General features: G+C 44.1%; 1 protein-coding gene across 1 annotated transcript in view; it reads left to right on the forward strand.

Moving 5' to 3' along the window:
- Positions 1-24938, forward strand: part of Mp (collagen XV/XVIII-type protein multiplexin) — a 121610-nt gene that overhangs the window by 2356 nt on the left and 94316 nt on the right. The window contains exon 2 of the mRNA XM_089589044.1: positions 3476-3558. Coding sequence (XP_089445170.1) covers positions 3476-3558 — 83 coding nt within the window. The remainder of the gene's footprint in view (positions 1-3475; positions 3559-24938) is intronic.

Raw genomic sequence — 24938 nt, forward strand, 5'->3', positions numbered from 1 at the left:
TTTCTCATCGAAAGTTTGGCCAACATAATCGTGCTTTTCTCCCCGTTTGACGGATAACGAGCTCCATCTCGAATGTAAATCACATCGTAATGCGATCTGGTGGTCGGATGATGAGGTTTTAGAGCAAGGGTTATTGGCATACGAGTACACCCGTTTCATACGTCGGGATCGGGTACTATAATGCATTCGGGCCATTGCCCGTGATTTTACTTGAACCCTGCACCGGCCACGTCTAATTGCCCCGCGTGTATACGTGGATATTCCCCCGTGCCGAGTTCATTATGTATCCAATCGAGGCTCTTTCTCCCGATGCTGCAGTGCAGACGATACGTATGGTGTCCTAATAAATTCATGCTTATACGCTCAAAGTACCTCTAATGGGTTATCGATCAGCGGCGTAGTGGCTTTTCCGCTTTATGTGTTATACATGTATACATCGCTACATGGGCGTAAAAACTTTTTAATGGTAAAATATTCCGAGGTTTTCGACAAGATTACCATACATTATCTGGGGAACGATGTCGCGTGTCAAAATGATTCTTTTAAAAGGCCATTCCAGCCCCACGGAGATTCGACTTTACAACTTGTAACTCCCGTTCAAGTACAAAGTTTGATTAGTTTTTACACGGCGCCTTCCTGTTTCGGCTCGAAAAGCCAGGGCAGAAATAAATAAAGCTCCCGGGCTCTCCGAGCCGAATGATGGAAAAAAAAAATTCGCGCGTAGCCCATTTTCTTGGATCATTGGCTGGTGAAAATAGTCTTCTCCGAAGCGCCGCGAGCAACGCCCAAGTTGGCCATCAATGACCCACCAGCAGCAGATCGTAGCTTAAACTAGGGGCATCTGGAAGCCATATTATTCGACTCGAAAAACGCTTCTCCTCGCCATCAACGCTCTTGTAACACCCATCGGCACCTATAAATGTGTGCGCGTAAACGACGCCGATGATGAATAACTGATCAACTCCGCGCAAGGACATAAAAAAAGACACACACAGGGAGTACGGTTAATTTTTATCGCCAAATACGATATAACAATCAATCGTCCAGCTCTCCGTTGGATTACCGTAAACGAATAGTTGTAAATATACTCTCACGGATAGATATACAGCAATTCACGCGAGTAGAAATTACACGTGGAGCGAGAGGGAATTGCCTGGACGGAGATTTGGGATTCGAATGAATGCAAACGATCCTCTCGCCACGGGACTACCGATCTCTCTCGGGCCGATTTACATGCGATTGCCTCCGTTGAGCTTTTCTTCTCCCAAACCATCGTTTGTTTCTTCGTTGCTCATCCACCTGTCGAGTTAAACTTCGAGAATCACCTTGCGGGTCGTCAAAAGCATAAAAATTTGCCATTTCCCTCGGAGAGAAAAAAAAAAAAGAAAAAAAGTACACGTACGGAGTCTCAACTCTATTCGTCCCATTGAGCCCCCTACCCCTCGATAATATTAGCCTCGCTCGCGGTGCACTCGAGGAGAGGGTCCTCCTTGTACACGCTCGTCGAGCAACCGCGCGCCCGTGTAATTACGGCGTGTGTATGGCTATTGCGCGCGTGCGCCCCTCACACGGCACTTGGTTCGTTCATGCGGTGCTCCATTCATTAGAGGGGCCGCTGACGAATGTATACACGTAATACGTGTGGTTTTCTTCTCCGTACGCCGCTGTTTGTTTCACTTCTGCGCGTACACACGTGGAGTGTGCGCGCGATGACGCCTTCCGCGGAGCTCATTAAACGCATATATTGTTGGGCTCTCGTCGCCGCGTCTTATTGTTCGGGTGCACAATACGACATGCAATTGTATGCAATTGTACATTTACGACGCAAAGAGATACAAATGTCATGCAAGGACGTACCGCAGTATAGTCCCGTCGTTTCGAGTAGCGATGGGTATTTTTAAAATACATATAGTCACGTTGAGTGCGCTGTATTCATGTGTGATCGGTAAGTCCCCAGTTGTTGTTATATCATCGACTGCCGAACTTTGACGGAAAGTAGAAAGTTTCTCCTTACCCACTCGAGAATTCCTCCGTGCGAAAGTCCAATCAATTATTCATCTTTTAATATTTTTTTTCACTCGAAACATCCGTACCCCATCATCATCCCAGTATTTTGTTTACCCAGCTCCAATCAACAAAGTTGTACCACTGTACGTCTTTGATCGACGGCAAGTTTGGCACAGTCATCGCTCTCGAGGTGTGTATACACTCCTACGGAGGCAGGGGTCAAGCACCCACTCGGGCTCCCCTTTCGCAGGACAACTGATGTATATAAATAGACAAGATGTCCAAGCTAGCCGGGCATTCTCCTCGTTATGTCGCCAATATTCCGACCCTCCTTCCTTCCTCTTATCTCCTTGCTTCTTTACTGTGTTCTCTCTTGCCTCTCGCTACATTGACGATTTCACTACAGAGATCGATTGGACCTACGAAGGAAAAAAATAACGTAGTATGCATGAGTACCAAACGACATTGTGCAAGAAATACTTGCGCATTCGTTACACGAGTTATATATATATTTAAAAAAAAAAAGCGTAGCTTATAGTCGACCATAAATAAAACCATTTGTTCGTCAAGTATACCAATAATGACATAGAGTTGAATTTGAACAGATTTTGGTTGTGGTGAGAGAGAGTCACGTAAATTAGTTGGAAAAATTTCGGTTTCTCGCGTTGAATCGCGATGCCCGAGCCAAAGTTTCGAGCTGTTGGTTTTGAGTTACGCAACCTAATTTTAGAGTTACATTCGTATACATTCCCGGAATCCAAACTCGTTTAAAAAGTTAAATCTCGAAGCTAACAAGTTCAACTCGGAATAAAACGATTATTCAATCGAGGGTAATTTAAACTTTCTCCCACCTATAAAAATCATCTCAGAGAAAAACGTTATACAGTTTGAAGCAAATTCTTTTCCCCGTGTGTATTCATAAGTGGCAATTTAAACGCAAAAGCCAACACTATCTCCCAATCCCCGATTCATCCGCGAAGAAGGGCCAAAAGCGTGGGTGGAAGTAAGAGTGTGTATACAGACGACAGCGACCACAACATGTGTACGGAGGTGGTCGTGATTCATTGGCCGATCGCTGCCTGCTTGCACCTTACTTGTACCTCATCCCACGCGCGGCGATTTCTCTTGACCCTCCCCGCGCCTCACGTCTAATTGTGCAGATAAGTTCTCGAAGGGCCGGTGGGAACTCATTGTCCTTTTGTATACCAACCGTATGTGGAGATCGTTAGTTTCGCGCATAGTGGATACGATATGAGGCTAAGGTTTGTTCGTTTCATGCATAGTTTATCGAGTTGTGAACTCCCATGTGGAGGGTTTGGTGAAAAAAGGAGCAATCGTTATAAATAAATTGGTTCTGGCGACGGTATAGCCATTTCGAACTCGTGATTTTTCTCCGAGGCGTCGTGAACAAAAATACTTAACGTAAGGATGGACTTGACAAAAACCATTGATACCATGAAATAATCAGTTTCAGCGTCTCGTTGGTGCTGCTGGCGTGCGGCTGGGCGATTACTGCCGATGCCACGCAGAACTTCTTCAGCGACAAGAAAGGTGAGCCACTGATCTCCAAAGTCAACATTATTTGTATATATTGTATATGTACTGTATAACGCATAAACAGCTTACAAGGAGAGAGGGAACAATTTTACATCAAGAGCGGGATATATCCCAGTACGGAAATCTCGAAAGATTTACTGGCTTCCCCCCCCCCACCCTCTAGCGTTTATCAGAGAAAAAAGAAAACCGCGGAAACCTCGGTCCGGAGGATAAACGAGGCCCTTGGGATCCGTGGTGGTATGCATCTACTCCTCTGCGGGCGCTTGTGGCACTTTTTGAAGAATTCCCGGGCATTTAATTAGAGCAGAGTAGGGCCACGGAGCGGTGTATAAGCCAAGCGCCCTGTAATTCACGCATTTTAATGCATGCATAATTAAATCGCCCGGCTCGAAGAGCATTTCCCAGGGCTGCCGTTGCGTGTTTCATCTACGTGAGGGATGAAAAATTTGGCCCCTGCCACTCGGAGATGTTCACTAGAAAATTGTATCTTTTTCTTGTTAAGAGGACACGAGCATATGCACTGCTTTCGAGTATGTCTGGCCAAAGTACTACGCTCAGTGAGCGATCGACTCTGGAGAGTTTAAATTCGAATGGTAGCGGGATGAGGAAAAATTCGAATCTCGAGAATACTCGCGTATACGCGGGGACAGCGACTGCTCACTGGTTTATTTCGAGAAACTTGTGGGCACGCGTTGAAAGCGACCAAATTTTACGATACCTATACTTACTCGCGAAGCGGATTTCGCGCGCTAATAGTGTCATCGGGGGAGCCGAAGCCATTAATCACGACGCGGTTTGGTTGACGAAAAACTAACGTTGATGGGTATGCATCGCGGAAAGTTTTCTCGTATGTAAAACTCGTTTCAATTTGTGGCACAAAGTTTACGGGCCAACGATAAAGATGCTGTCGCTTAATGGTACACGAAAAGTTACGGCAAAGAGCGAGGAAACGTGTACATATTGTTTTGAGCTGATGACGGTATATGTACACTTTCTGTTTGCGGATGAGTCACTATTGCACTGATAAAGTTTTTTTCACCAGTCCCATGGGTACGTTCGCTTGAAAAATAGAGCACAGCAGAAATAAAAAAAAATTGAAATTCATTGTACTGCTTTTGTTTTGCATCTTCATGTAAAATTTACAGATCTCATTTGTACGCATTTTTTACCACCGAATATCATTATTCCCTGTGCAAAGTTCTATTCTGAAATACAGACGTAGGTACACGTATAATTTTCTCGCATTCCGAGCATTGAAAATTTTAAAGTGAGAAACGCAGCGAGGTGTGGCGAGCAAACTCCTTTGCAAATCAGTGTGTGTGCGTATAACAGACAGTCGAACGCAAAATTCGGCAAAACTCACGTAACCCGGAGCCGGTGGAGTTTCCTCAAAGAAAACACGCCACCATTCGACCCGTTTCAGTTTCCAGCTCCCATCCCCCAGTGCTGGGAAAACTAGCGCTCGAAAAGCGGTGCCAGGGCCACACAACGCGAAAACGAGCCATTCCCGCGGGACGCGGATACGACGACGCGTGAAAAGAGACGCGGGATTCTAATAGAACGAAAACACCACCCCCTGCTAGCGTAGCTGCACGCAGAGAGATCCCCTTGGATTCGGGGGCTGAGCTGTTTCCCCTGCCCCCTCGGCCGCGCTAATAAATATTCATTGTTAATTAAAATCCAGCGAAACGCCTGGACCACCCGGGCTTTTTAATATTTATCGCACTCCAGTATGGAGAGATTAAAATTTTTTTGTTTTTTTGTTTTCGTAAGGATTTTCGCGATTTTTTCCACGAGATTGTAAATTCAGACGACTCATTCCGCATGATCCTCACGGGTGAATTGACGCATGTACATTATAACGGGTATACATATATTTATATTGGAGTTACCACGCTTTTTTTTTTTTTTTTTTTTTTTTTTTTTATTCTCACTCGGTGCATAATAAGAGAGTCAAGGTGAAAAAGTCGACTGCGATTGATCTACGGCTCTGTTGTTTCTATCGGTTGCAAATATAATTGCGATGCCGTGATTCACGCATTGTTTCGTGCTTAATCTATTTTTACTCCGAACCGGCCGCGACGGCTGATGGTTGACGTTGTACCGATTCGGTAGCCGTTGGAAAAGTCTCTGTTCAAAGATGCAAGAAAAAATCACGGGACACGAGCAAGAGAGCCTGCATGGGGGGGGGGGGGGATAAATAACGTAGGCGCTCGTGTCGGATCGTTTAATATGTGCGGCGCGCGCGAGAGCTATATGCGTATACTTACATGGCTTCGCGCAGCCTCACTGGCTTAACGGCGGGACTTTCGGGATCGAGATGCGAAAAACATACGAAATCGCGGGCACGTGATACAGTTCCTTGGCACGCGGAACAGGGGGGTGCAGACGTATTGGGAGGTGGCGCACGTGCTCGGCAAGTACAAAGCCCCCCCCCGTTGGTATGTACTTTTTGCCTCGTTTCCCCGCACTGCTGGGTATATACCCATCTACCGTTCGTTACCCTTATTTTTCTTAAATGCATTTGCATCTTGGCTCCACACTTCTTCGCTGTCGTTTCGATGAATATTTTTTTTTCTCTCTTTGTGTTTTATTTGTTGCAGTGGGCAAGTCGGGCCAAGGTGTAATCGAATCGGGGGTTTTATCGTATCGGTCACAAGGATCTTAAAGATGGGAGGAGATGGGATATCGAAGGGGGAATATACCTCCCTTGTATTAATGAGGCTCAGTGTTGCTCTGGCATCAATGGAGCACAATTAAATATTATTTGTGGAAAACGAATGTGTAAATATTTAGCGGCTTGATGATGTAAGAAATTGAGAAACTCATCAATTTTTTGTTTTTGTAAATGACATCATAATAGGTACACATATGTAGGAAAAAACGTTTGCAGGAAAAAAAATAATGTACGAATATTCTTTTAATGCACAATACGTTAAAAGATTATATGTTACCGTATAATCAGTTTGAACGACGAATCTGTAATTAAATGTTGCGCGTCGACAGATTCTATTAAAATGCAAATGATGTGGTTGGTCGGTAATTCTATATATTCGTAAATAACATAAAGGCTTTGGATTACCCGAGCAACTGCCGAACAAACGGACCCAGTAATAAACGCGAAATTATATCTATTGGCTTCTTCACGTCACAGCTGTTAATTAGAGACTACACATGCACACATTTGTAAAATACTAGAATGGACGATAAAGATTTTTTTTTTTTCTTTTTCTTACATTATTTTGATTAAAAAAAATAAAACCATGTTTATTCGATAAAAATGCATCAGTAAAACAACACCGGTGGGAAAACCCCTTTGTTCAAACAAGAAAGAATAACGGAACGGACAAGGGAAACGAACTTTGTACACAAACTGGTTTTCGATATCAATTTGATCGGTAGCGCCCAAGGGGAATCCCCGGATACAGAGGGTTAACGCAAAAAAGCGAGAAGCACCAGCAAAAAAGCGAAACAGAGAGAAATAAAGGTATTTGCGTCCGAATGCACTCGCGCGATGGGGAGCGAAAGCGATACACGCTTTTAGCGTCGTTGGCGTTGTTCTTTTCGTTTTAACTCCCCCCCCTCTCTTTCTCTTTACTTTTTCGTGCTCTCGAATTTTAACGCTTCAGCGTGAACGAGTTACCTTTTGTCGTCACTTTTGCACGACATTTTTGTTCGGTCGATACACTATGCGTTACTCTTTTCCTACTGGCTCATTTTTGAACTTCACCTGGAATAATTCCGGTTTTTACAAGTTTTTTTCTCTCGCTCTTTCCGTCTACGTTTACGAGCAGTGTTCAGCGAGCGATCAAATTAAAAAAAAAAAAAAAAAAAAAAAAATTTCCCGCGTCTACTCTTCGGAGAACATTGGCGGATTAGAGCAGAGGAAAACTTTGCTACGGCACACTCAAACAGCTCACATCCCCGAGGGGAGATGTCGAGTAGTCGTCGTCATCCTCGGGTCCCACAAGAGTTGAACTTTGTTTGTTCTTTCGTTACCTTGTACACGTGTATACTTACATACGTACGCTTCAATTCCTTGTCACTATGATATTTAGGTATTCGTTAAAAATTAAATAGCAATGATAATTAAAAAAATAAATAAATAAAAAATAGAGATTTAACACATATTAAACGTAAAAATTATTTTATATGTCTTTCGTTGACAGGTTAATAAATGCAATACAAACGCAATCAGATAATCGCGTATACGTACGTTCCTGGGTAATGGGGCAATAGTTGGATTTGAGTAATTGAAATCGATGAAAGAACCAGTTTAGCGCCCGAGTTGTTGGTAATCGTGAGATCGAAGGACTATTAACAAGCAACATTCTTAGAACGGGCAGCTGGTATTTTTACAGTTTATTGAATTCTCTGAGAGATTCCAAAAAAAAATTAGAAAACAAGGAAAAAATAACTCTTTGAAGTGCTAGTATATTTGCACCTTTGAGTAATTTTTCACTCAAAAAAATATACTTTTCTCTCATTCACTGAAAGATGATTTTTTATGGACAAAATTTTGTGTCAACCAAGTCCTAACTTCGAAATTCCAATGCACTGCAACTAATCCAAGCAGCTGTATATGTTTCCACCAGCCCCAGATTCCGTTCGCCCGACCAAAAAAGCTCCAACCCCCCGAAAGCTCTTTGCCATCAATCTCTCGCTGCATCGTAAAAATCCGCCGTACTTCGCCACCCCTGAAACCAAAATCCAAACTGCAAATCAGAGCGTTACACCAGCAGGGGCTTTCTCACCTGTAGCTAGAATAAACAAAGGAGCCGCGATCAGAGGGGTATAACGACTGTACCGCGAGAGCTTTTTTCTCCAGCTGACGATCGTGACGGTGTTCTTTATACGTAGGTATGCGCTTGTTATCTCGCCTTTGCCTTTGTCCCGAACAAAAGGCTCGTAAACAAAAACGGGCCACCGATAGCCACGGGGCCGTGCTGTTTCGGTGCATTGGACTCGTGATCCACATCCTCTGGCTTTCTCCCTACGTATACGAGTGTGAATGTGCACATGTGGGTCGCTTCGACCACGACAACGAGTCTGTTCTCGGGAATTTTAGATAAAAGTTTTTCCCGCTTTGAAAATTAACTGCGCTCTCTGCGGTCGTTTTGCACAATGTGTGGGCACAAGGGGCAACTGGAGGTTTATTTACTTTTAGGCGATCGAGGTTTTTAGCGGGTCCGTATCACTCTTGGTCTCTCACTCCATATTTTTTGTTTCAGCGTTATTCAAAACGCACAAACGAATGTTCAAAACTACAACGTTGTAAAATTGTCTGTGAATCCACTGCAGTTGGCCCCAGAGATGATCCGACTTCCCAATTACCCTAGATGTACATAACGGGACGTGATTATCCCCAACATCCACTGCAGTAACGTTTTCCGGAAAAATTTCTCAGTGCGCTCGATGGCCTCTAATCCGATTAAATTTCCAAGCGGACAAGCGCGATAATTACGCATTACCAGGTATACAATATTCTCCCTTCCGCTTCCGTCGTCTCCCCGGAGTCATGCCTCACTTTTCGCGCAACTATATATTTCAGAACCCTGCGTGCAACGCGCTCGAGTTGCCTTCACTGCTGGAAAGCACACCTTCTTCCCCTGTCACGTTCTCGCGCATCTTTCTTTCGCCGTGTTTTTTCTGTCGAAGACACACATTTCCCCCCCCCCCCTTCCCCCACGTTTCGGCAGAGGCTTATTTTTCTCGCCCTCGCGACTCACGTTCAAGTTATCATCCGCATAAACGTGCAGCGAGGCGGCATCAGCTTCATTTAGATCGCGCGAGTGAATTACGGCGTGAGATAATAAACCAGCGCCGCTCGGGCTCTTGGGATCTTGCAACACTCGCTCGGTATCGGGTGTTTGTTTCGCGGCATTATCTTGTTTATTTCCATGCATTTATGACTTTTTTTACAGCTCGGGTAATAGTGATTTACGTACGTTTTCTTTTTTTCTTTTGTTTTCAATTACGCGGACAAGGCGATTTATCGTGAAATCAAATGGGTTGCAAAAACAAAAAGGTATAATTACATGCGCTGTGCGAGCTCGCGTTTTTTTTTTTTTTTTTAATAAGACTTGTCGGCGCCAGCCTTCGTTTTTGCTTTTTTCGAACGCACTAGACGACGTTAGTTGCGAGATGGAGCATACAAATAATAGTAAAATCGTGATTGACGATTAGTGCGATTTTCATTAAAATTTTCTCGGCGTATGGTAAAATCCGTCGAGCTTTCGCGAAATCAAACCACCCCCCCCTAAAAAAATACGATAAATTCGAAAGCCATCAACAATTCGGGGCTCTCAAAAATTCACCTCCCTACTCGACCCGGCAGAAAATGAACAGCTTCACCAGAGGCCCTCGAGGACTTTCATATAGTACCCCCCTCCCACGGTAGCAGTAGCGCAGCTGTTGAGCTCAAGGGTGCTGGACGATGGGATGCCAGTTAAATATTTGCGCGCGAATTCGTGCCTCTCTCGGTTCGACTCTCCCTCCACCTCCTCATCCTTGAGAGCGAGTTGTTGTCTCCGCTGACCAAATGCAAGGACTACTCCGTATTGCACTTTATTTGCGACGGGGCCTTTTTTTAATTTTGGCCTATATTTTCGCGGGACAAAGTTGGAATATAATTGCAGGGGATAAAAGGCGATCTCGGTTCAGCTCTCTATCTATTCTTTTTTTTTTTCGTTAAATGAAAAATCCCCAACATTAAGATTCTTCATACTGTTTTCATTGTAATTTTATTGCGTAATTGAATTGTAATTTGAAAATCACAGGATGTCGGTCAATCGGTCCTTTACATTATCAAACGCATGCATTTTCGGCAAATCTGTATTTTAGTCCAATCCCAAGCCTCCTCCTACACAGGATGGAAAAAGACCAAATATCAGCACAACCCCCGTTTGGCCGGCGACGAAAGTTTTCTCGAGTAAAAAGTGAGAGCACATCAGAGGTCAGCCACCGATTCCCCGCAGAGCTGAACGAGCAGTGTAGAAAAACTAAGTCAAGTTTGAGCCCCTATATTCTCCGCTGTAATTTCGTCGCAGCTGACAATCCAACCAGTCGTCGATCCTTGACAATCCAACCAGACAATACCACACTTTTGCTTCGCACCGCGGAGCTATACTCAGTCGGGGTTTCGTGCAAGTCACAGGGAAAGCGATAAAAGCATACGTATGTTAAACTCTTTTTGTCGTGTACGTCACCAAATGGTCCATTCGAGTCGAGAGCAACATTAAAAAACTCGCATCGTCTGAAGTGCCGTACTCGGTAACCGAGAGATCTCGACCGTACCGATCTCGATAAGCCAGAGTCAACTTATAATCCTCGAAACGTGGAAACTGTTAATCCCGTGCAAATTGCGTATATACCTTGTACGCGCGAATGAAAAATGAAACACCAGTGGCACAGCAGGTGTCGGAGGATACCGATTTCTAATCTCCCGGCGCTCGGCTATATAGCCGCGCAGTTCCACCGATAAGGCACGTACTACCGGCGACGCCTGGCCACAGACCGCAGATCTACCCGAGCTGATATCACCTCAACGACTCGCCATGAATTTGCATACATGTACATATACATCACCCTCGCACGTGTGTGCATACATGCGCGTCAAGGACGACGACTCCTGCCTTTTGCACGTCTGGCCTCCCTACCGCGACCTGTCGGACGGATTGCGTGAAAACGTATACACCAGCGACACGTGCATCATGGGAACAACGTCTCAATCGGCTATGAATATCGAAGCATTTTATTGACTGCGCTTTATACGTACGATTGGATCAATGAGTCAACTTTGACGTTTTTATTGACGACGATCGATTTCTCATACGTATTACTCACATTACATACGAGTGCGAGATCTGTCGTATAATTTTGCGCTATTGTCATTGTCGTCTCTCATTATGCGCTACGTTTTTTTTTTTTTTTTTGCCATCTTTCCCGTGGTACATGTAAAGCTCACGTCGCTAGGTGATCCATTGTCATTCGGCGCTATTCTGGTACGTGCATCCATGTGGCTATTAAAAAATTCTCTCTTCCGTTCAAGGATGCCGATAATCACCTCCAACAATAGAACTGCGCCCAATGCAATTTTATGATCAACAAGACACGATATGGAGTTACTCGTGGCTGTCCTACAACAGGTATAATGTGGCTCAAAGCCCGTGTCACATCGTAAACAAACCGGCCGCAGGATCAACCGGTCCGAAGCGGCTTAATTGATAAATCAGCGGGGAAATTAATAAATCAGCCACGGTAAACAGCGAAACTCGGTCCCGCAAAACTTTACCCTTGCTATACATATACTTATACCTATACTATACCTACTTTGTTAACTTTTCCAACATTTGCGTCAAGTCACTGGGTCTCGTACGTATTTCAGTAAACGCAATCAAAATTGTTTCCTCAAAGGTACCTATACCTCTCTTAAAATCTCCAAATCGAGTAAGACGTCCGAGCTCTCTTCCTTGTGGTCGATAAATAAACTTCAGCTCGGCAAACTCGATGGTCGAAAGTTCGAGGGAGCACAGCAGCCCTTTGCCGGACGAAACAGAGTCGGTGTGACCCTATAGTCCTCACCAAACCCCCCTTGGACGCAGTGGAGGGCCGATCAACCCTCATGTCGTCGCAAGCACACGCGCGCGCCACGTCGGCGAGTACGACGACGTCTGTAGTCGAAGACGGCTGCAGCTAAGCACGCGTCTCACGAGTTGCCGTATTTGGGTATACTGTTGTTGTTGTTGTTGCACACGTGCGAGTAAGCACTGCTACACCAACTGGGTTGTTAAACGCTCCGATGACCCCTGCACCCACGCGTATACATATTATACTAATGTGCCGTGCATGTGCCGCGATTTTGTACGCCCCAGAGCCGAATAAATATTAATCGTGGCTGCTATTAGCACGGCTGTCCGCGCTCTACTATTGCGCCGATGACATGTGTATACTTGTCTGGGGTACTGGGAATTTGATTTTGAAACAATTGCACGTGCTCCTCCGTACGTTATCCGAGAAACCCTATACCGTCGTCTTTCCCAAGCAAGTACGGGTAATGTGAGGAATTCCTCAAACACGCACAACTCACCTTTGACACTATTGACATTTTTATCAATAACAGCACCCCCACGCGAGGTTTAATATTTTTTACAGCTAGAATCCTTACCGATCGAGGTGGGAAAACGAAAAAAACAAAGAGCTACAGACAGACGAGGGAAGCAGGGGCAAGTGTCGAGAGAAAGAGGAAGGGATGCGGAAGCGTTTGCCGCGAAATATTCGGAGGTGGAGGAAGTCGGCGCTCAGCTGTACACGGGCCAATTATACGCGCGAGATGAGGTTGTTAAGGCGGCGCGGAAAAGAGAAAAACAAAACGAGCATCGCTCGCGCGCGGTCATTAGAAGCTGGCGCGTTGCCGGGGTAATTTTCCACCCTCTGCCGCTCGTGGATGCTGGCGGGGGAGGTACGAAAAAGAAAAAGAGCTCGGCACGAGGGGTCGGCCGTCGTTTGGTTGAACGCTACGTGTTTTTTGAATTTTTTTTTTTTTTTTTTCGTTTCCCCCCTATGCTTTCGATCCGCGAAGCGTTTAAGGGCGATGTATCTATAGTGCCCTTGGTGGTTTATAGGTATATACTATCCGTCACGAGAGAGCGTCCACTGTTGATAAAAGTTTCCATCGGTGGTGAATTATTGTGTATACATGTAAGTGGCTGAAAATTTCCTTTCGGCGAAAAGAGCAGCGCGAATTTCGAAGGCACTCTCCCGCGTCTTTTATGGCCGAGGGTGAGCAAGGAAGAAGGAGGCCGGAGCCTCCTAGATAAGAGTTTGAAATTGGAAGGAGCCCAAGAACTTTGCTCGTTGATCTCTCGTAGTTAATTGCAGCTTCGATGTAGCCCGCGCGCCTTCTTCACTCGAGATAGCCATTTATTTTTTTTTTTTTTTTTTTTTTTTTTTTTTTCTTTTCCGGTGATTTTCTACGAAAAAGAAGCACCTAATGGGGCACCCGGTCTTTGCATGATTGCAGCTTTAATTGCGCTGGTCTTTTGTTTCTTGAATTTATGAGCCCCCTTTTTTTTCCTCCCACATAAATCAATCTGTTCACACGTGTATGCTTTGATAGGGCGAGATACTTTAATATTTATGTGTCGTAATTACCACGAGACATTATTCCATATCTTTGAGAAATATTTCGTTCCTTACATAAAGAGTGGAGGATTTATCGAGTTTTGGTGTGATTTTCAGTACAAACACTGGTAGACGAGGAATCTAAAAAATGGCGGGAAAAAAGAAGAAAAAAAAATAGCCACCAAAATCGAGATACCATGAGAACTAATGATAAGGTCAGCCGCATAGGTGGTAGTAGACGGACGAGTGCTCGAAAAAACACCCGTCGATCTCGTGGGCAATAAATCCTCGAATCATGACGTATCAGGAGTGTCGACTTCTCTCCGCTCCGATTTGCTCGGTTGTACCGAACTTGCTGAATGACTGATTCTTCAGCTACCGCCCGGCAAAACGTGTACCAACTAGCACGCGCTTGGAGAAGACGAACGAAAGAACGAAAGGGAGATAATCGAGAGGTTTGAATACCAATTTTCCCGGGAATATATCCGTGAGATATTACCGAGTCGTTTGTTTCAGGTTTTTGCCCGATTCTTCCGCTTTTCCCTACTCCACGCCATTTTTCAGCTGCTCTGCTTTTATAGGATCTGCCTCTCTTGTTTGCCTTTACCACCAACCCCCGTTTTTTTTAACTTCAAATTTCAAGTTTCTCATTTATTTTTCCCCCCTGTTTATAATACTACAGCTATCGACTCGTGTCCAGCAAAATTTCCTAGAGTATTTTTTCATAAAACTTCATTATTCGGTGATGTGCCGTCTTCAAACCATTTTAATTCCTCTAATCGCTGGATCAGCCTGTCTGACCAACAACGGGCATCATCTACTTCCAAATGCATTGGCCAAGCGATAAGGCTGGAATTACTCAATAGCTCAAAGATTAGACGTAGTTACACAACAATTATAGGTAGTGTACGTCAAATGGCCCGGTCGATACGGCCCTTCTCGGAAATCTCCCTTTCGGCTCTCAGTCGCTCTCGCCATACGGGAACGTTAATTAGACTTTGATTCCGTCGTATCGGCCATTCGTCCTTCCTCAAACGGACAGATGAGCCAGTTATCTACCGCAGCATAAAACATGCGCGCGAAAGCTCGAGGTATAAGAGGGCCCCCTCTTAAGGCACGGGCCGGCCCCGGAGGGCCATTATTTGGAGATTTAGTGAAAACCGGGGATAAGAAATAGGAAAGAAGGGCTTCGTAACTCACAGCCCGCGGCTTACTTACAGCTCCGCATGAAATCTTGGGCACATTTTCCCACCTCTGTCTTCCTCTCCTTCTTCTCATCTCTCTCTCTCTCTCTCTCCCTTTCTTTCTTCCTCCGATACTCGCGTTACGTGTTTTCGCTCGAGCAAGGCTGCTTAGCCCAGTAAGTCTTTCTAATTTCTTCAAATTTCTTTCACTTCCCCCAGCTAATTGCCTTTTAAACTTTCAAAGCGCCGCTCGTAACTTCCCTTCGATCCGGGATGAAAAGGAAAAAAAGTGCGCAGGGCTGCTCTTTCCTTCTTGTTTGTTTTGCTCCCTGCTTCTTTTGAACTCCGATGGACTCGACCACTTTTTATTTACGTTGGCTTTTCCCTCCTTTTTTTTCCGTCTACCTTCAACCCAAATGCAATTACACGTTATAAACGCTTTTTCCGTAGGAAAAATAAAGGTAAAGCATTATATCTTACTGGTTATATAAGGCTGCTACGTTTTTTCCTTCGATTTGGTATTCTACGGATGCAGGGAGACTTTACGGGGGTGCGTAAAACCAAACGGACCCCCTTTTTCTTTTTTCCATAGTATTTTTCCCTAGCTCCTGCCGAAAAAACCATTTTCATATTTTCCAAACAACCCGCAAACCATACGAATTTCGCGTTGGTGAACAATAGTATCGCGTAATTTTGTTATTCTGCAAAAGTACAAACAAGTATTTCCCTTTTGTGGCTCTCAGAATAACGATTCGAATAAATATTCAATTTTTTCCATTTTACCATCCATACCGCGCTCTCGGGGGAGGGGGGCTTCTCCGACAAGCAAGCTCACCGTAATCGCTACTGTATCTGGACCAAAGCCGGGGATGCTTTACACTTTATGCATTTGTAATGTAATCCATGCGTGGAGATATATATATTCCTCAGCCCTAAAAGCTCGCATTTACGGATCTCTTATTCATTTGCGTACGAGTGCGCCATATTTGTAAAAGTATCGTACTTTTTTTTGACGTTAATTTCAATTTTCCGGTTAATCGCCTTTGCCGTTTGATTAAAAACGGGAAGAAAAAGAAGGAAGGAAAGCCCAATAGCCTTTGGCGCTTTTATTGTTTTCCTCGCCCACGTTGCCGGGCCAGGATCGAGCTTTCCGCGGCTACACCGGCGCCATAAAATATTACCAAGGAGGCTACTTCTTTCTACACTCCACTCAGCCTCCCGTCCCTACCCGGGATTAAAGCAGAGAGCGCCGGGAGCCCTTCTAATGAAATCCTTTCTCTCCGAGGCTTCGCACTGGCAGGCTTGGATGCAATTTTCCCGCGAGTTTTTAGTGCGTGCAGGTAGCCGTAACTGTTGTTCCGATGGATCCTAGGAGAAATGTTCAATAACGCCTTTCGGAGGATCACCAATTTTCACCCTTCACGTATTTTACGATCATTCCGAGGACTCGAGAAAAGCTCACCGCCGTAATCAGCAAAGTGAAAAGGGTGAAAAGTTATACGACAAGCTGTCCTTCGGAGAAAAAAAGCTCGACACAATCGATCGATCCTTTTCAACACCTTGCTCGAAGAATTGCAAATTATATCGTCGGTGCAGCAGCTCTCGATTTAAAGAAGCGTCATTGGTGGGAGGATTTATTTCGACGATGGCCGGGGACCCGATGGCACCGTGTATCTCACCAGGTGTCACACCGATTGGGTTCGCAATAGCTCGACGGTAAAATACATCTAATTAAGGGTCTCCTCCTCCCAAGACCGCCATTCGGAATAATAAATTTCCCTCGGTTCATCCGTCCGACAAATAAACGAGCGGAAAGTCGAACGAGTGATTTTTACGTTACTTCTTGCTTGTAATTACCGAAAATCCGTCTATCTTGACTTTAATGTTCAAGCCTTCCTTAGCTCGCGTCGTTAATTAAACTTGTTTCGCCGTCCCAACTTCACATCCGGCGTGCTTTTCTCGCTTATATGCGGTACAAACAAAAGCCGAAGCTGCCGAGAGCAACGGCGTGTTTCGCGCTCGCGTACACGTGTAATACGCATTTTGATGCCTCGGGCGTGCCCTCGTGCACCGACTTTCGCAAAGTTTGAAAGATCCGTGCCGTATATATGTATATACATATATATGTTACGTAAGATAAAAAAATACCCGAGCTTGCGAAATTCAAAGCGCGCATCCCTTTGTACCTTGGCACTCCCGGGGTTGATTTCCAAATCGAGTTCGGAGGCGAGAAAATGCTTGCGATACGCCATTCCGTTTGCTTTTGGCGTGAAAGGAAAGAAAGTAAGAAGGGAAAAAAAAAAAAAAAAAAAAAAAGTATCCATAAGCGCGTGCGCTCGACATCGGTGCACTTTTCACGCGAGAGCATACACACCGCCTGTCAATAAAATCGTGTCGAAGGAACGGATGGATCGCGCGAGTAGAAGAGAGCTGGGAGCCTTTTGTACCACGCCATAGCTTTGAAGGTAAGGACAGAACGAAAAGTGAATAAATATAAAAAAAAAAAAAAAAAAATTGTCCCAGATCTGCAAGTAGGTACGGTATATGTACACACGGAGTAGCTCTGATTTTCCAGCATAACTCATGTACAAGGGGATTTTGACGCCTTCGGCATCTACTTCGCGTTTACTGTTATAATTACAAAGGGCTGTACGTACAAACGCAAAGCCCTAGTGGCGCTTATTTATTTGTGTTTCAATCTCCTCCTCTCGTTGGAATCGTATTTTTAATTCCTCGGGAAATTGGATATTCTTCAAAGTAAAAAAAAAAAAAAAAAAAAAAAAAAAAAAAAAAAAAAAAAAAAACAGAAAAGAGTTGAGAAGATGCAAAAGGAGCCGGGCGACGAAATCATGGGGATGAGAATAACTCCTGCCTTTGTATTTATTTATTTTCGGAGCCGAAAGAGGTGGGGAGGAATCTCCGGGGAGCATCGGTTTTCTCTCGCCTCCGGCCGGTGGTGGTGGAAGCGTAGCTTTTTGGCCCTCGACGAAAAGAAGATGGGGAGGAGGAGGAGGAGGCCATGGTACATAGCTAAGCGCGAGTCACGTCGAAAATGGGGACGCGGTGACCTGCAGCGATTCTCCAGGCGTTTTTCGCTTACACTAGCTGCACACGTGCGGCCTTTATTGTCGTTGTCGCTTCTCTCCTTCTTCCACTGCTGAAGCTGTACCTTTGGCTTCCTTTAAGCTCCGCGTTATCGCTTAATCGCACCATTAAACTTGTTTCTCCGATCTTTCGGATCTTTACGGCTACTGTGGGCTTACGTTTTCTGTTTTGTATTTAAATGCCGTAGTTTCAGCTGAATTAATTCATCGGGGGCAAAAACAAAGGTGTCCTTGAGTTGCGAGGCCTTGGGGCGTATTTAAATGCATAGGCGAGCTCGAGATACAGAGCATCGGTGTTTTGAATTTTTCTACAGCTTTTCCTATGAATACAAAGGGGTTGGACGTATTCATAAATGTTTACGTTTTTCGTTGTGTGACCTGAGAATATGCACACATCGATAGAATTGATCGTTCTTTGTTTACAACATGAATAAAATATTTGGAATACACGTAGATGAGAAAAATTGGAATCAGAAGCATAATGAGATCGAATTATTTTCTAGTGATCAGTGGGGGTGGAGGTACTGTTTCTTTATTACACTGGAAATCGTTGAATCGATTGAAACGTTTATCAACGCTACTTAAGGCACATATTAAGAAACATAAATTTTACATAGACTCTTAAAACACGAACCTAAACACACTTGAACTTACAGCGTAACAATAAAATTTTCAATCGACGGAGAAAGTAGAAAATTGTCTTTTCACGTGGACTCTTGTACGTAATACACTGGTGGCGATCGTAGTATTTGTAGTATATTTCGCCACGTTAGTGGACGCAGGCAACAACCAGCCGATTACGTTTCGGCTGGAGCTCTAATTTCACACGGAGTCGTGCTCTACGTTATACACCTCGTGAGGATAACTGCAGGCACCGCCGAGAATTCTCTGGCCCTACACATATGTAATTGTATTACGCGAGTGCTCGGAGCCTCGAAGCTTGCACACTTGCCTTAAAAACCGACTTGATTTTAATTTTTGCTGTTCGATTTCAATTTTAATTACATCATTTTTCATCTCGAATTATTGCTTGTCGGGTACTCAATACTTTATTGAAGCTTTCGGAAGACTTATCGGTGGATTTACCATAAAGCACAGCATCATCACAACACACGTCTCACACATCAATTAAAAGTTGGGCTCCCCCACTTTAGCTCTAATTAGATTTTGCAAAGCTCTTAAAATACTTCCCTTAGTTTCCACGCTTCTATGGCTGGCTTATTTCGACTCACGCTGGTAATACCAGAAAACCAAAAGTCATCTCTGTGTGTATATACCCCACAACTCTCTACAACTACAAAGTGTTCCGTATACGAATATTTTTGTCGTGCAACAAGACGCAGCCGAACGCAATCACCGACACGCTTCCTTGCAAGCTCCTTCGTATCCTCGTACAGGAGCGCGCTTCCCCGTCGAAAAGGCGCGTCTCTCGTTCTTCTCGCGCTGAAAGCAAACGCGAAGAACCGCGGCTGAAAGCTCGAACAAAGCACCGCGCGGGGAAGGCGCGATCCTCAAAGCTTTGCGGAGTCCCACTCGGAGATCCGCGGGAACAACGAACAGTATACTCCCTAGTTGTTGCGCGGAGGAGCTCCCGCTTCGGCCCAATTAACGCGGCTTCTCCGGTTCAGCCATCTCCGGTGTGGATTGTGTGTATATACACGTACTAGCTCCACGGATTCTCTCCCAGAAGATGTACCATGTATAAGTATAGCTTGAGAGAGAGAGAGAGAGCTTTTGAGCGCAACGTTGCATCACTCTGTTCTTTGATGCGTTTCATCTCGCCCTTTCTTGGAGCTTCGTTTGATTTCTATTGTTTCTTTATACGCAGATCGGTGCATTAGACCAGTAAAATGTTGCCCAGTTTTCTGCGCAGTCAATATCAAAGCCAAATCATTTTTTCATTTTATTACTATTGGTTACATTTTTTTTTCTCCATCAAATCTTAGGTGTATTAAAGTTCATTTGTAAACTGTTTCAAATACAATTGCTGCAAATAATGTCAAGTACTGTTTCGTAGCTAGTAATTATAAAAAAATGTTTTTCTAGCAACAGTAGGACTTTATATTTTTAGATAAAAAATTATACCATGAGTGAAAACAGTTGTCGAACAAATCCTTGTACCCGTTGATGAAAAAATTTTCTTTCTCCGAAAAAAAGTCCTTTCCGCCCTGCGTGTTGTTAAAACTCGGATTTTCCGAGCTTTGTCGCTTGTTAGCGAGCTTCTATACAAACGTGTATTACACGAGATCGTGCTGTCCGTGATTTTCTCGCTTTTTTCCGCGCTTCGCTACTATTGTCGTCAACAACAAAGATTGGAGAGCCTCTTTAACTCAAAGAACGGAGCACTCGAAGAGCCATTCGCTACACGTTGGGGGCAAACATTTTCTCTCCGCCCTTTGTTAATATCCCCCCTCCCCCCAACTGCACACGAAATATTAATAAGGACAAAAGGGTGTCCAAGAAAAGTGCAGTTGACGGTAATTTTCAACGCCACCTGGGACGATATTGCTCGCGGAGGGGGCCGAAGGTCAATTAATCGCGAGATGTGGCGCATCGAAACGAAAGGGAACCCCACCCGTGGGGAGTTATCGAGCTCCCACGAGCGCAGAGGGACGGTATTCTCAGTGAGCGCTAACGAGTTTGTTAAATATTTCAAGTATGTGGGAGTCGATTGTTCCTGCAGCATTTATACAAATACATAGGCACAAAGGATGCGACGAACTTCCTGCCTAAGTATGAATTTTCCAATACTCGCTTCTTGATGTACGTTCACTCGGATGCGCTTTGGGGCGTCTCTTCCATTAGCGTTTCCCATATTGTGCCGGTGATCGGATGATGCGAGAAACTTTCGAAAGCTTCCCTTGGTCTTGATTAAATATGCGGTTTGACGCGTGCGACCGGTTCAGAGTGTCGAGAGAACTACTGATGGGACTGTACTGTGTGCTTTTTAGAATTAATTTTTTGCCCAAAGAGGAAAATGAGATCTTGCTAGCTAAGGGTTTGTTTTGCGAGATTAAAATAGTTTCACTGCACCACCCCCGGATTTCCAAACTCCCGCGCGATGAAAAATTTTGCACGCGCGACCGATTCCAGTCGCGTAGCTCGAATTTTTTTCCCCCCATCGGAGCTCGTTCATGTGCGGAGGAGTTAAAAGTATCAGTTTTTTTTTTTTTTTTTTTTTTTTAATTTTCATTTGAGTGAGGAAAAAAAATTTTTTTTTGAAACTCGACTCGTTGTCCGCAGCTTTTTGACGGAAAAACACACATGTCGCGGGTTTTCCTCGCGTCGATGAGAGATTTCAATTTCTTTCGATACCTCCCGGAGAAATTAATGACTGCTCTTGCCAGCGCCACTTTTTGCTCCGATATTGCAGTTGTCAGTCCCTTCGTTTCTTGCGAGTGCGACTGACGGGGGTATCTCGAATCGACAGCTAAACTTTTACTCCCCCCGTGCCGGCAATAAAAGCTGTATCAAAATCATCTAATCAAAGTGTTGAGAGCAGCCGAGAGTTTACAGAGAAAAAAAATGACCGGGAAAACCCAATAAAGTAGTTTTTGAACTCGGCTTGGGGGAGACTCGGAAAATTTCGGGCTGTATCGCTCTTACTTTCGCAAACTAGAGCCATAAGTTTCTCTCACCCCCTGCAGGAGTTTTTTTATCGGCTAGCGACGCATTATTTCTTAGCCTCCTCTCGTATCTTCCCTGCTCTTGTTTTCTCCCCTTTTACTTCCGTCCCAACAAAGTGCGCTCGTTTTCGCGCTCGACCGGCCGCGCTTGCGGAGCCAGAAAAAGAAAATATACGCGTACACACGCGCGACATCGGTATTTTTCTCCCCCTCTCCGCGTCTCTCTTTCCTTCCCGGGCTGGGGAAGATCGAGCGAGAAACAATTTTAATAACTGCGAGATTTCTCTTGTCGATGGCGATAACGAAAATCCATCGCACCGCCCCAGATATTAAATCTCGGAAGAAGGAAAGAGATCGCGTCAGGAAATATATCACCTCTTGTCCGGTATGTTTCTCCTCTCCCTTTTTTTCATCTCTGGAATTCAATAATATTACGCTTTACACTTTTCAACAAAGTACAAACTACACGTTGATTGTTTTTTCACAATCGCTGATTGTATTTTTTGGTGTATGTTTTTTCAAAAAAATTTTGCGACCTACAAAAAAAGTAAAAATTTAACTCCAGAGGGAGTTGTTGGAGTTTTTTTTTCGTTCCACGTATACTCGAGTCCAAAGACGAACGTGAAAAAAAACTCGCTCTCGAGGGAACGTTGACACCTTAAAGGTGCAAGCACCCGTTTGGTTTAATTATTTCAAAGTGTACGTAAAAAAAAAAAAAAAAAAAAAAAAAAAAAAAAGAGAAGACAAGGTTTGTTTTTTTTTTCCCCCGGATGACAACCATGCAATTAAGCAACGAGCAAGTGGACCGGGGGAAAAAATTACAAGCTCGTGCGCGAGGCCAAAATTAAAGGAGAAAAGAGCGAGTATAGTCAGACGGCGAACACGGAAAACAAACACACGCAAATGAAAAGGACCTCCTAAAGGAAAGTCTCGTCTGACACTCAGACTTGGCCGTAGGCACGCAAACACACTTACTCTTTTCTCCTTGGTAATAAACAATCTAACTACTTCACTTTCTCACCTGAATGGGGAGGCTCTTGTTCCGCGTGCATCGCGTATGATGCGAAAGGGTTGGAGGGCCGCACAGCTGCACCGAGACGCTTGCCACCGGGAAAACGAAGAGAGCGAATCAAATTTGCAGAAGATGGCCCCAACTATATTTCTGACTATCTCTTCTTCATTTTTTTTTCTCGTGTTCCGTTTACGACTGTACAGCTGTGCTGGGACTCGTGCGTGCGTGTAAGGGCTGTTTTGAAAAATTTTTGGTGTATGGTTTTTTCTTTTATTCAGTAGCTGCACTTCTCTGGGACGTTGATATTCTGTTGTAAGCTGCCGGCTCAGGCTTATATACATACTTTGAGCTGTTTTATCCTGTGTTACCTTGGGTAGTTGGACTTTTTATTTTACGAAAATTAAAAATTTTATTTCGAGAAAAATTTTATTTATCAGCTCACACGCGAGGCAGAGTTGTATCAAAAACGAAAGCTCATACAAGTTTCTGAGTGGAAAAATAAAATTCTTGAATAATTTGTAGTGAAATTCTTGTAAGAGTAAAAATATTTATTCCTTCACACTCCTATACTAAACGTACTGGCATTAACGTCTAATTTATATTTATACACGTCAGTAGGTATGTTAAATTGAAAAATATTTTCACCTTCGTGGCTTGATTTTTATATAATTTCAACTCGAAATTCACTAGAAAATGCTCAAGTTGTTTTCCTCCCTCGGGAAATTTCGCGACTTTAAAACGTGAAGTATACGTACGTGTGAAATCCCATCCATTTTTTCGATTTCGTCTCTATTTTTGAACATTTTTTTTTATATGCGCCATACTTTGGGACACATTTATTATTCCACATAGGTAAATTTAAAAAGCAACACGACTCAAAGTAACGAGCCATTTTAACCCTCGTTTTTGCCAGTCCCTTCTTATTTACAAAATCCACCGTGAGCTTCTGATCTCGCACTCCATTCAATCAATATTCCGTGAAATTTTTATTTTTACCAGCCGCCCACTGGGACAGATATATCCATAAAGTACCTCGATGTTTCCGCAAATATCTTACCACTTTTGCTCGTTGAGTTTGAATTATTGCGGAATCCCCGCAAAGCTCTCGTATCTATCTGCGAAAATCACCTCGAAGCTCCTACCATGCACAATAAGATCCACGTATACGAGGAAAGAAAGATAAAGTAACGCGGGTTGGTCGTTTTGCCGAGTGGATATGACCAATGCCGGCCATTTGGTCGGATAGTTTTCGAGGATTCCAATTTATTTTATTTACCTACTCGCTGCAATTTTTCTTTCTCGCCACTCCTTCGGGCAAAACTACCTAATATGGATCGACAAAACTTTTACAACTATACTCTGAATTTAAAGGTGAACAATGAGACTACGAAATTTCAAACACGCCATACTGGGATACAAAATAAGTAGGACACTGCTGGATGACTAGCCTCATGGTATTTTATTTCACAGTAAAAAAAAAAAAAAAAAAAAAAAAAAAAAAAATGAAAAATAGAAAAAAATAGGTTGTTGTTCCCACAAACAGAATATGAAAAGACTGACAAACAATGCCCAACGGCATCCTACGATTATCCAGTACACGCAACGAAACGCAATTCGCAGAGAAATACATAGTCCTTCGAGCTCCCGCGCGCCCGTCGATATCTGACGAAGAGCCGTAAATTCGTACCCTCCGCCCTTTCATTTTCTTTCGCACGCATCCACCCATTCCAGCAAAAAAAGCGCAGCCAACCACGTGCACGCGCGGCTTTTGATCTACACCTGCACTTTCGCCTCTCTCCCCCATCAGCCCCCGCATACACTCGACGGATCATTTGTCAGCGCTTGTGTCCCGGAAAAAGCGCAGCGGGGCACGCGTGTACGCGTATAAATATACCAGCGCCGCGCGATAAATTGATTACCTGCTCTGAAAGCTCGACGTTTCGCTGCAAGCTTGGGCTTCTTTTTTAAGCTCACTGGCCCCCATGAGGGATAAATCTAATTCTGATCAATTTTATCGATGCGCCCACTTTTTTTTTTTTTTTTTTCTTGCTCTCTGTTCGCACCCTTCCTCGCCTCCTATTTACTTTTAATCAAACTCGAGATATATACTTTATCTCGTTACGCCATATTTTTACACTTTGGGATCGCCCATTACAATGCGTTTGTGTAGCTGACTCGTCGTGTGTCGTTAATTTTTGCGCGTCCCACGCGAAAAGCTCGTTTTCACAGGACACGGCTTCATGAATATCAATAGCGTTTCGGGGGACTGTATCTCTGCGACTAACAAGATTCAATTAATGCAGTAGGGCTCGTGCGCCCCGACGCG

Source organism: Copidosoma floridanum, unplaced genomic scaffold (genome assembly GCF_036245765.1).
Source record: "Copidosoma floridanum isolate Cflo_tuat_1 unplaced genomic scaffold, Cflo_Japanese_pri ptg000007l, whole genome shotgun sequence".
Lineage (NCBI taxonomy): Eukaryota > Metazoa > Arthropoda > Insecta > Hymenoptera > Encyrtidae > Copidosoma > Copidosoma floridanum.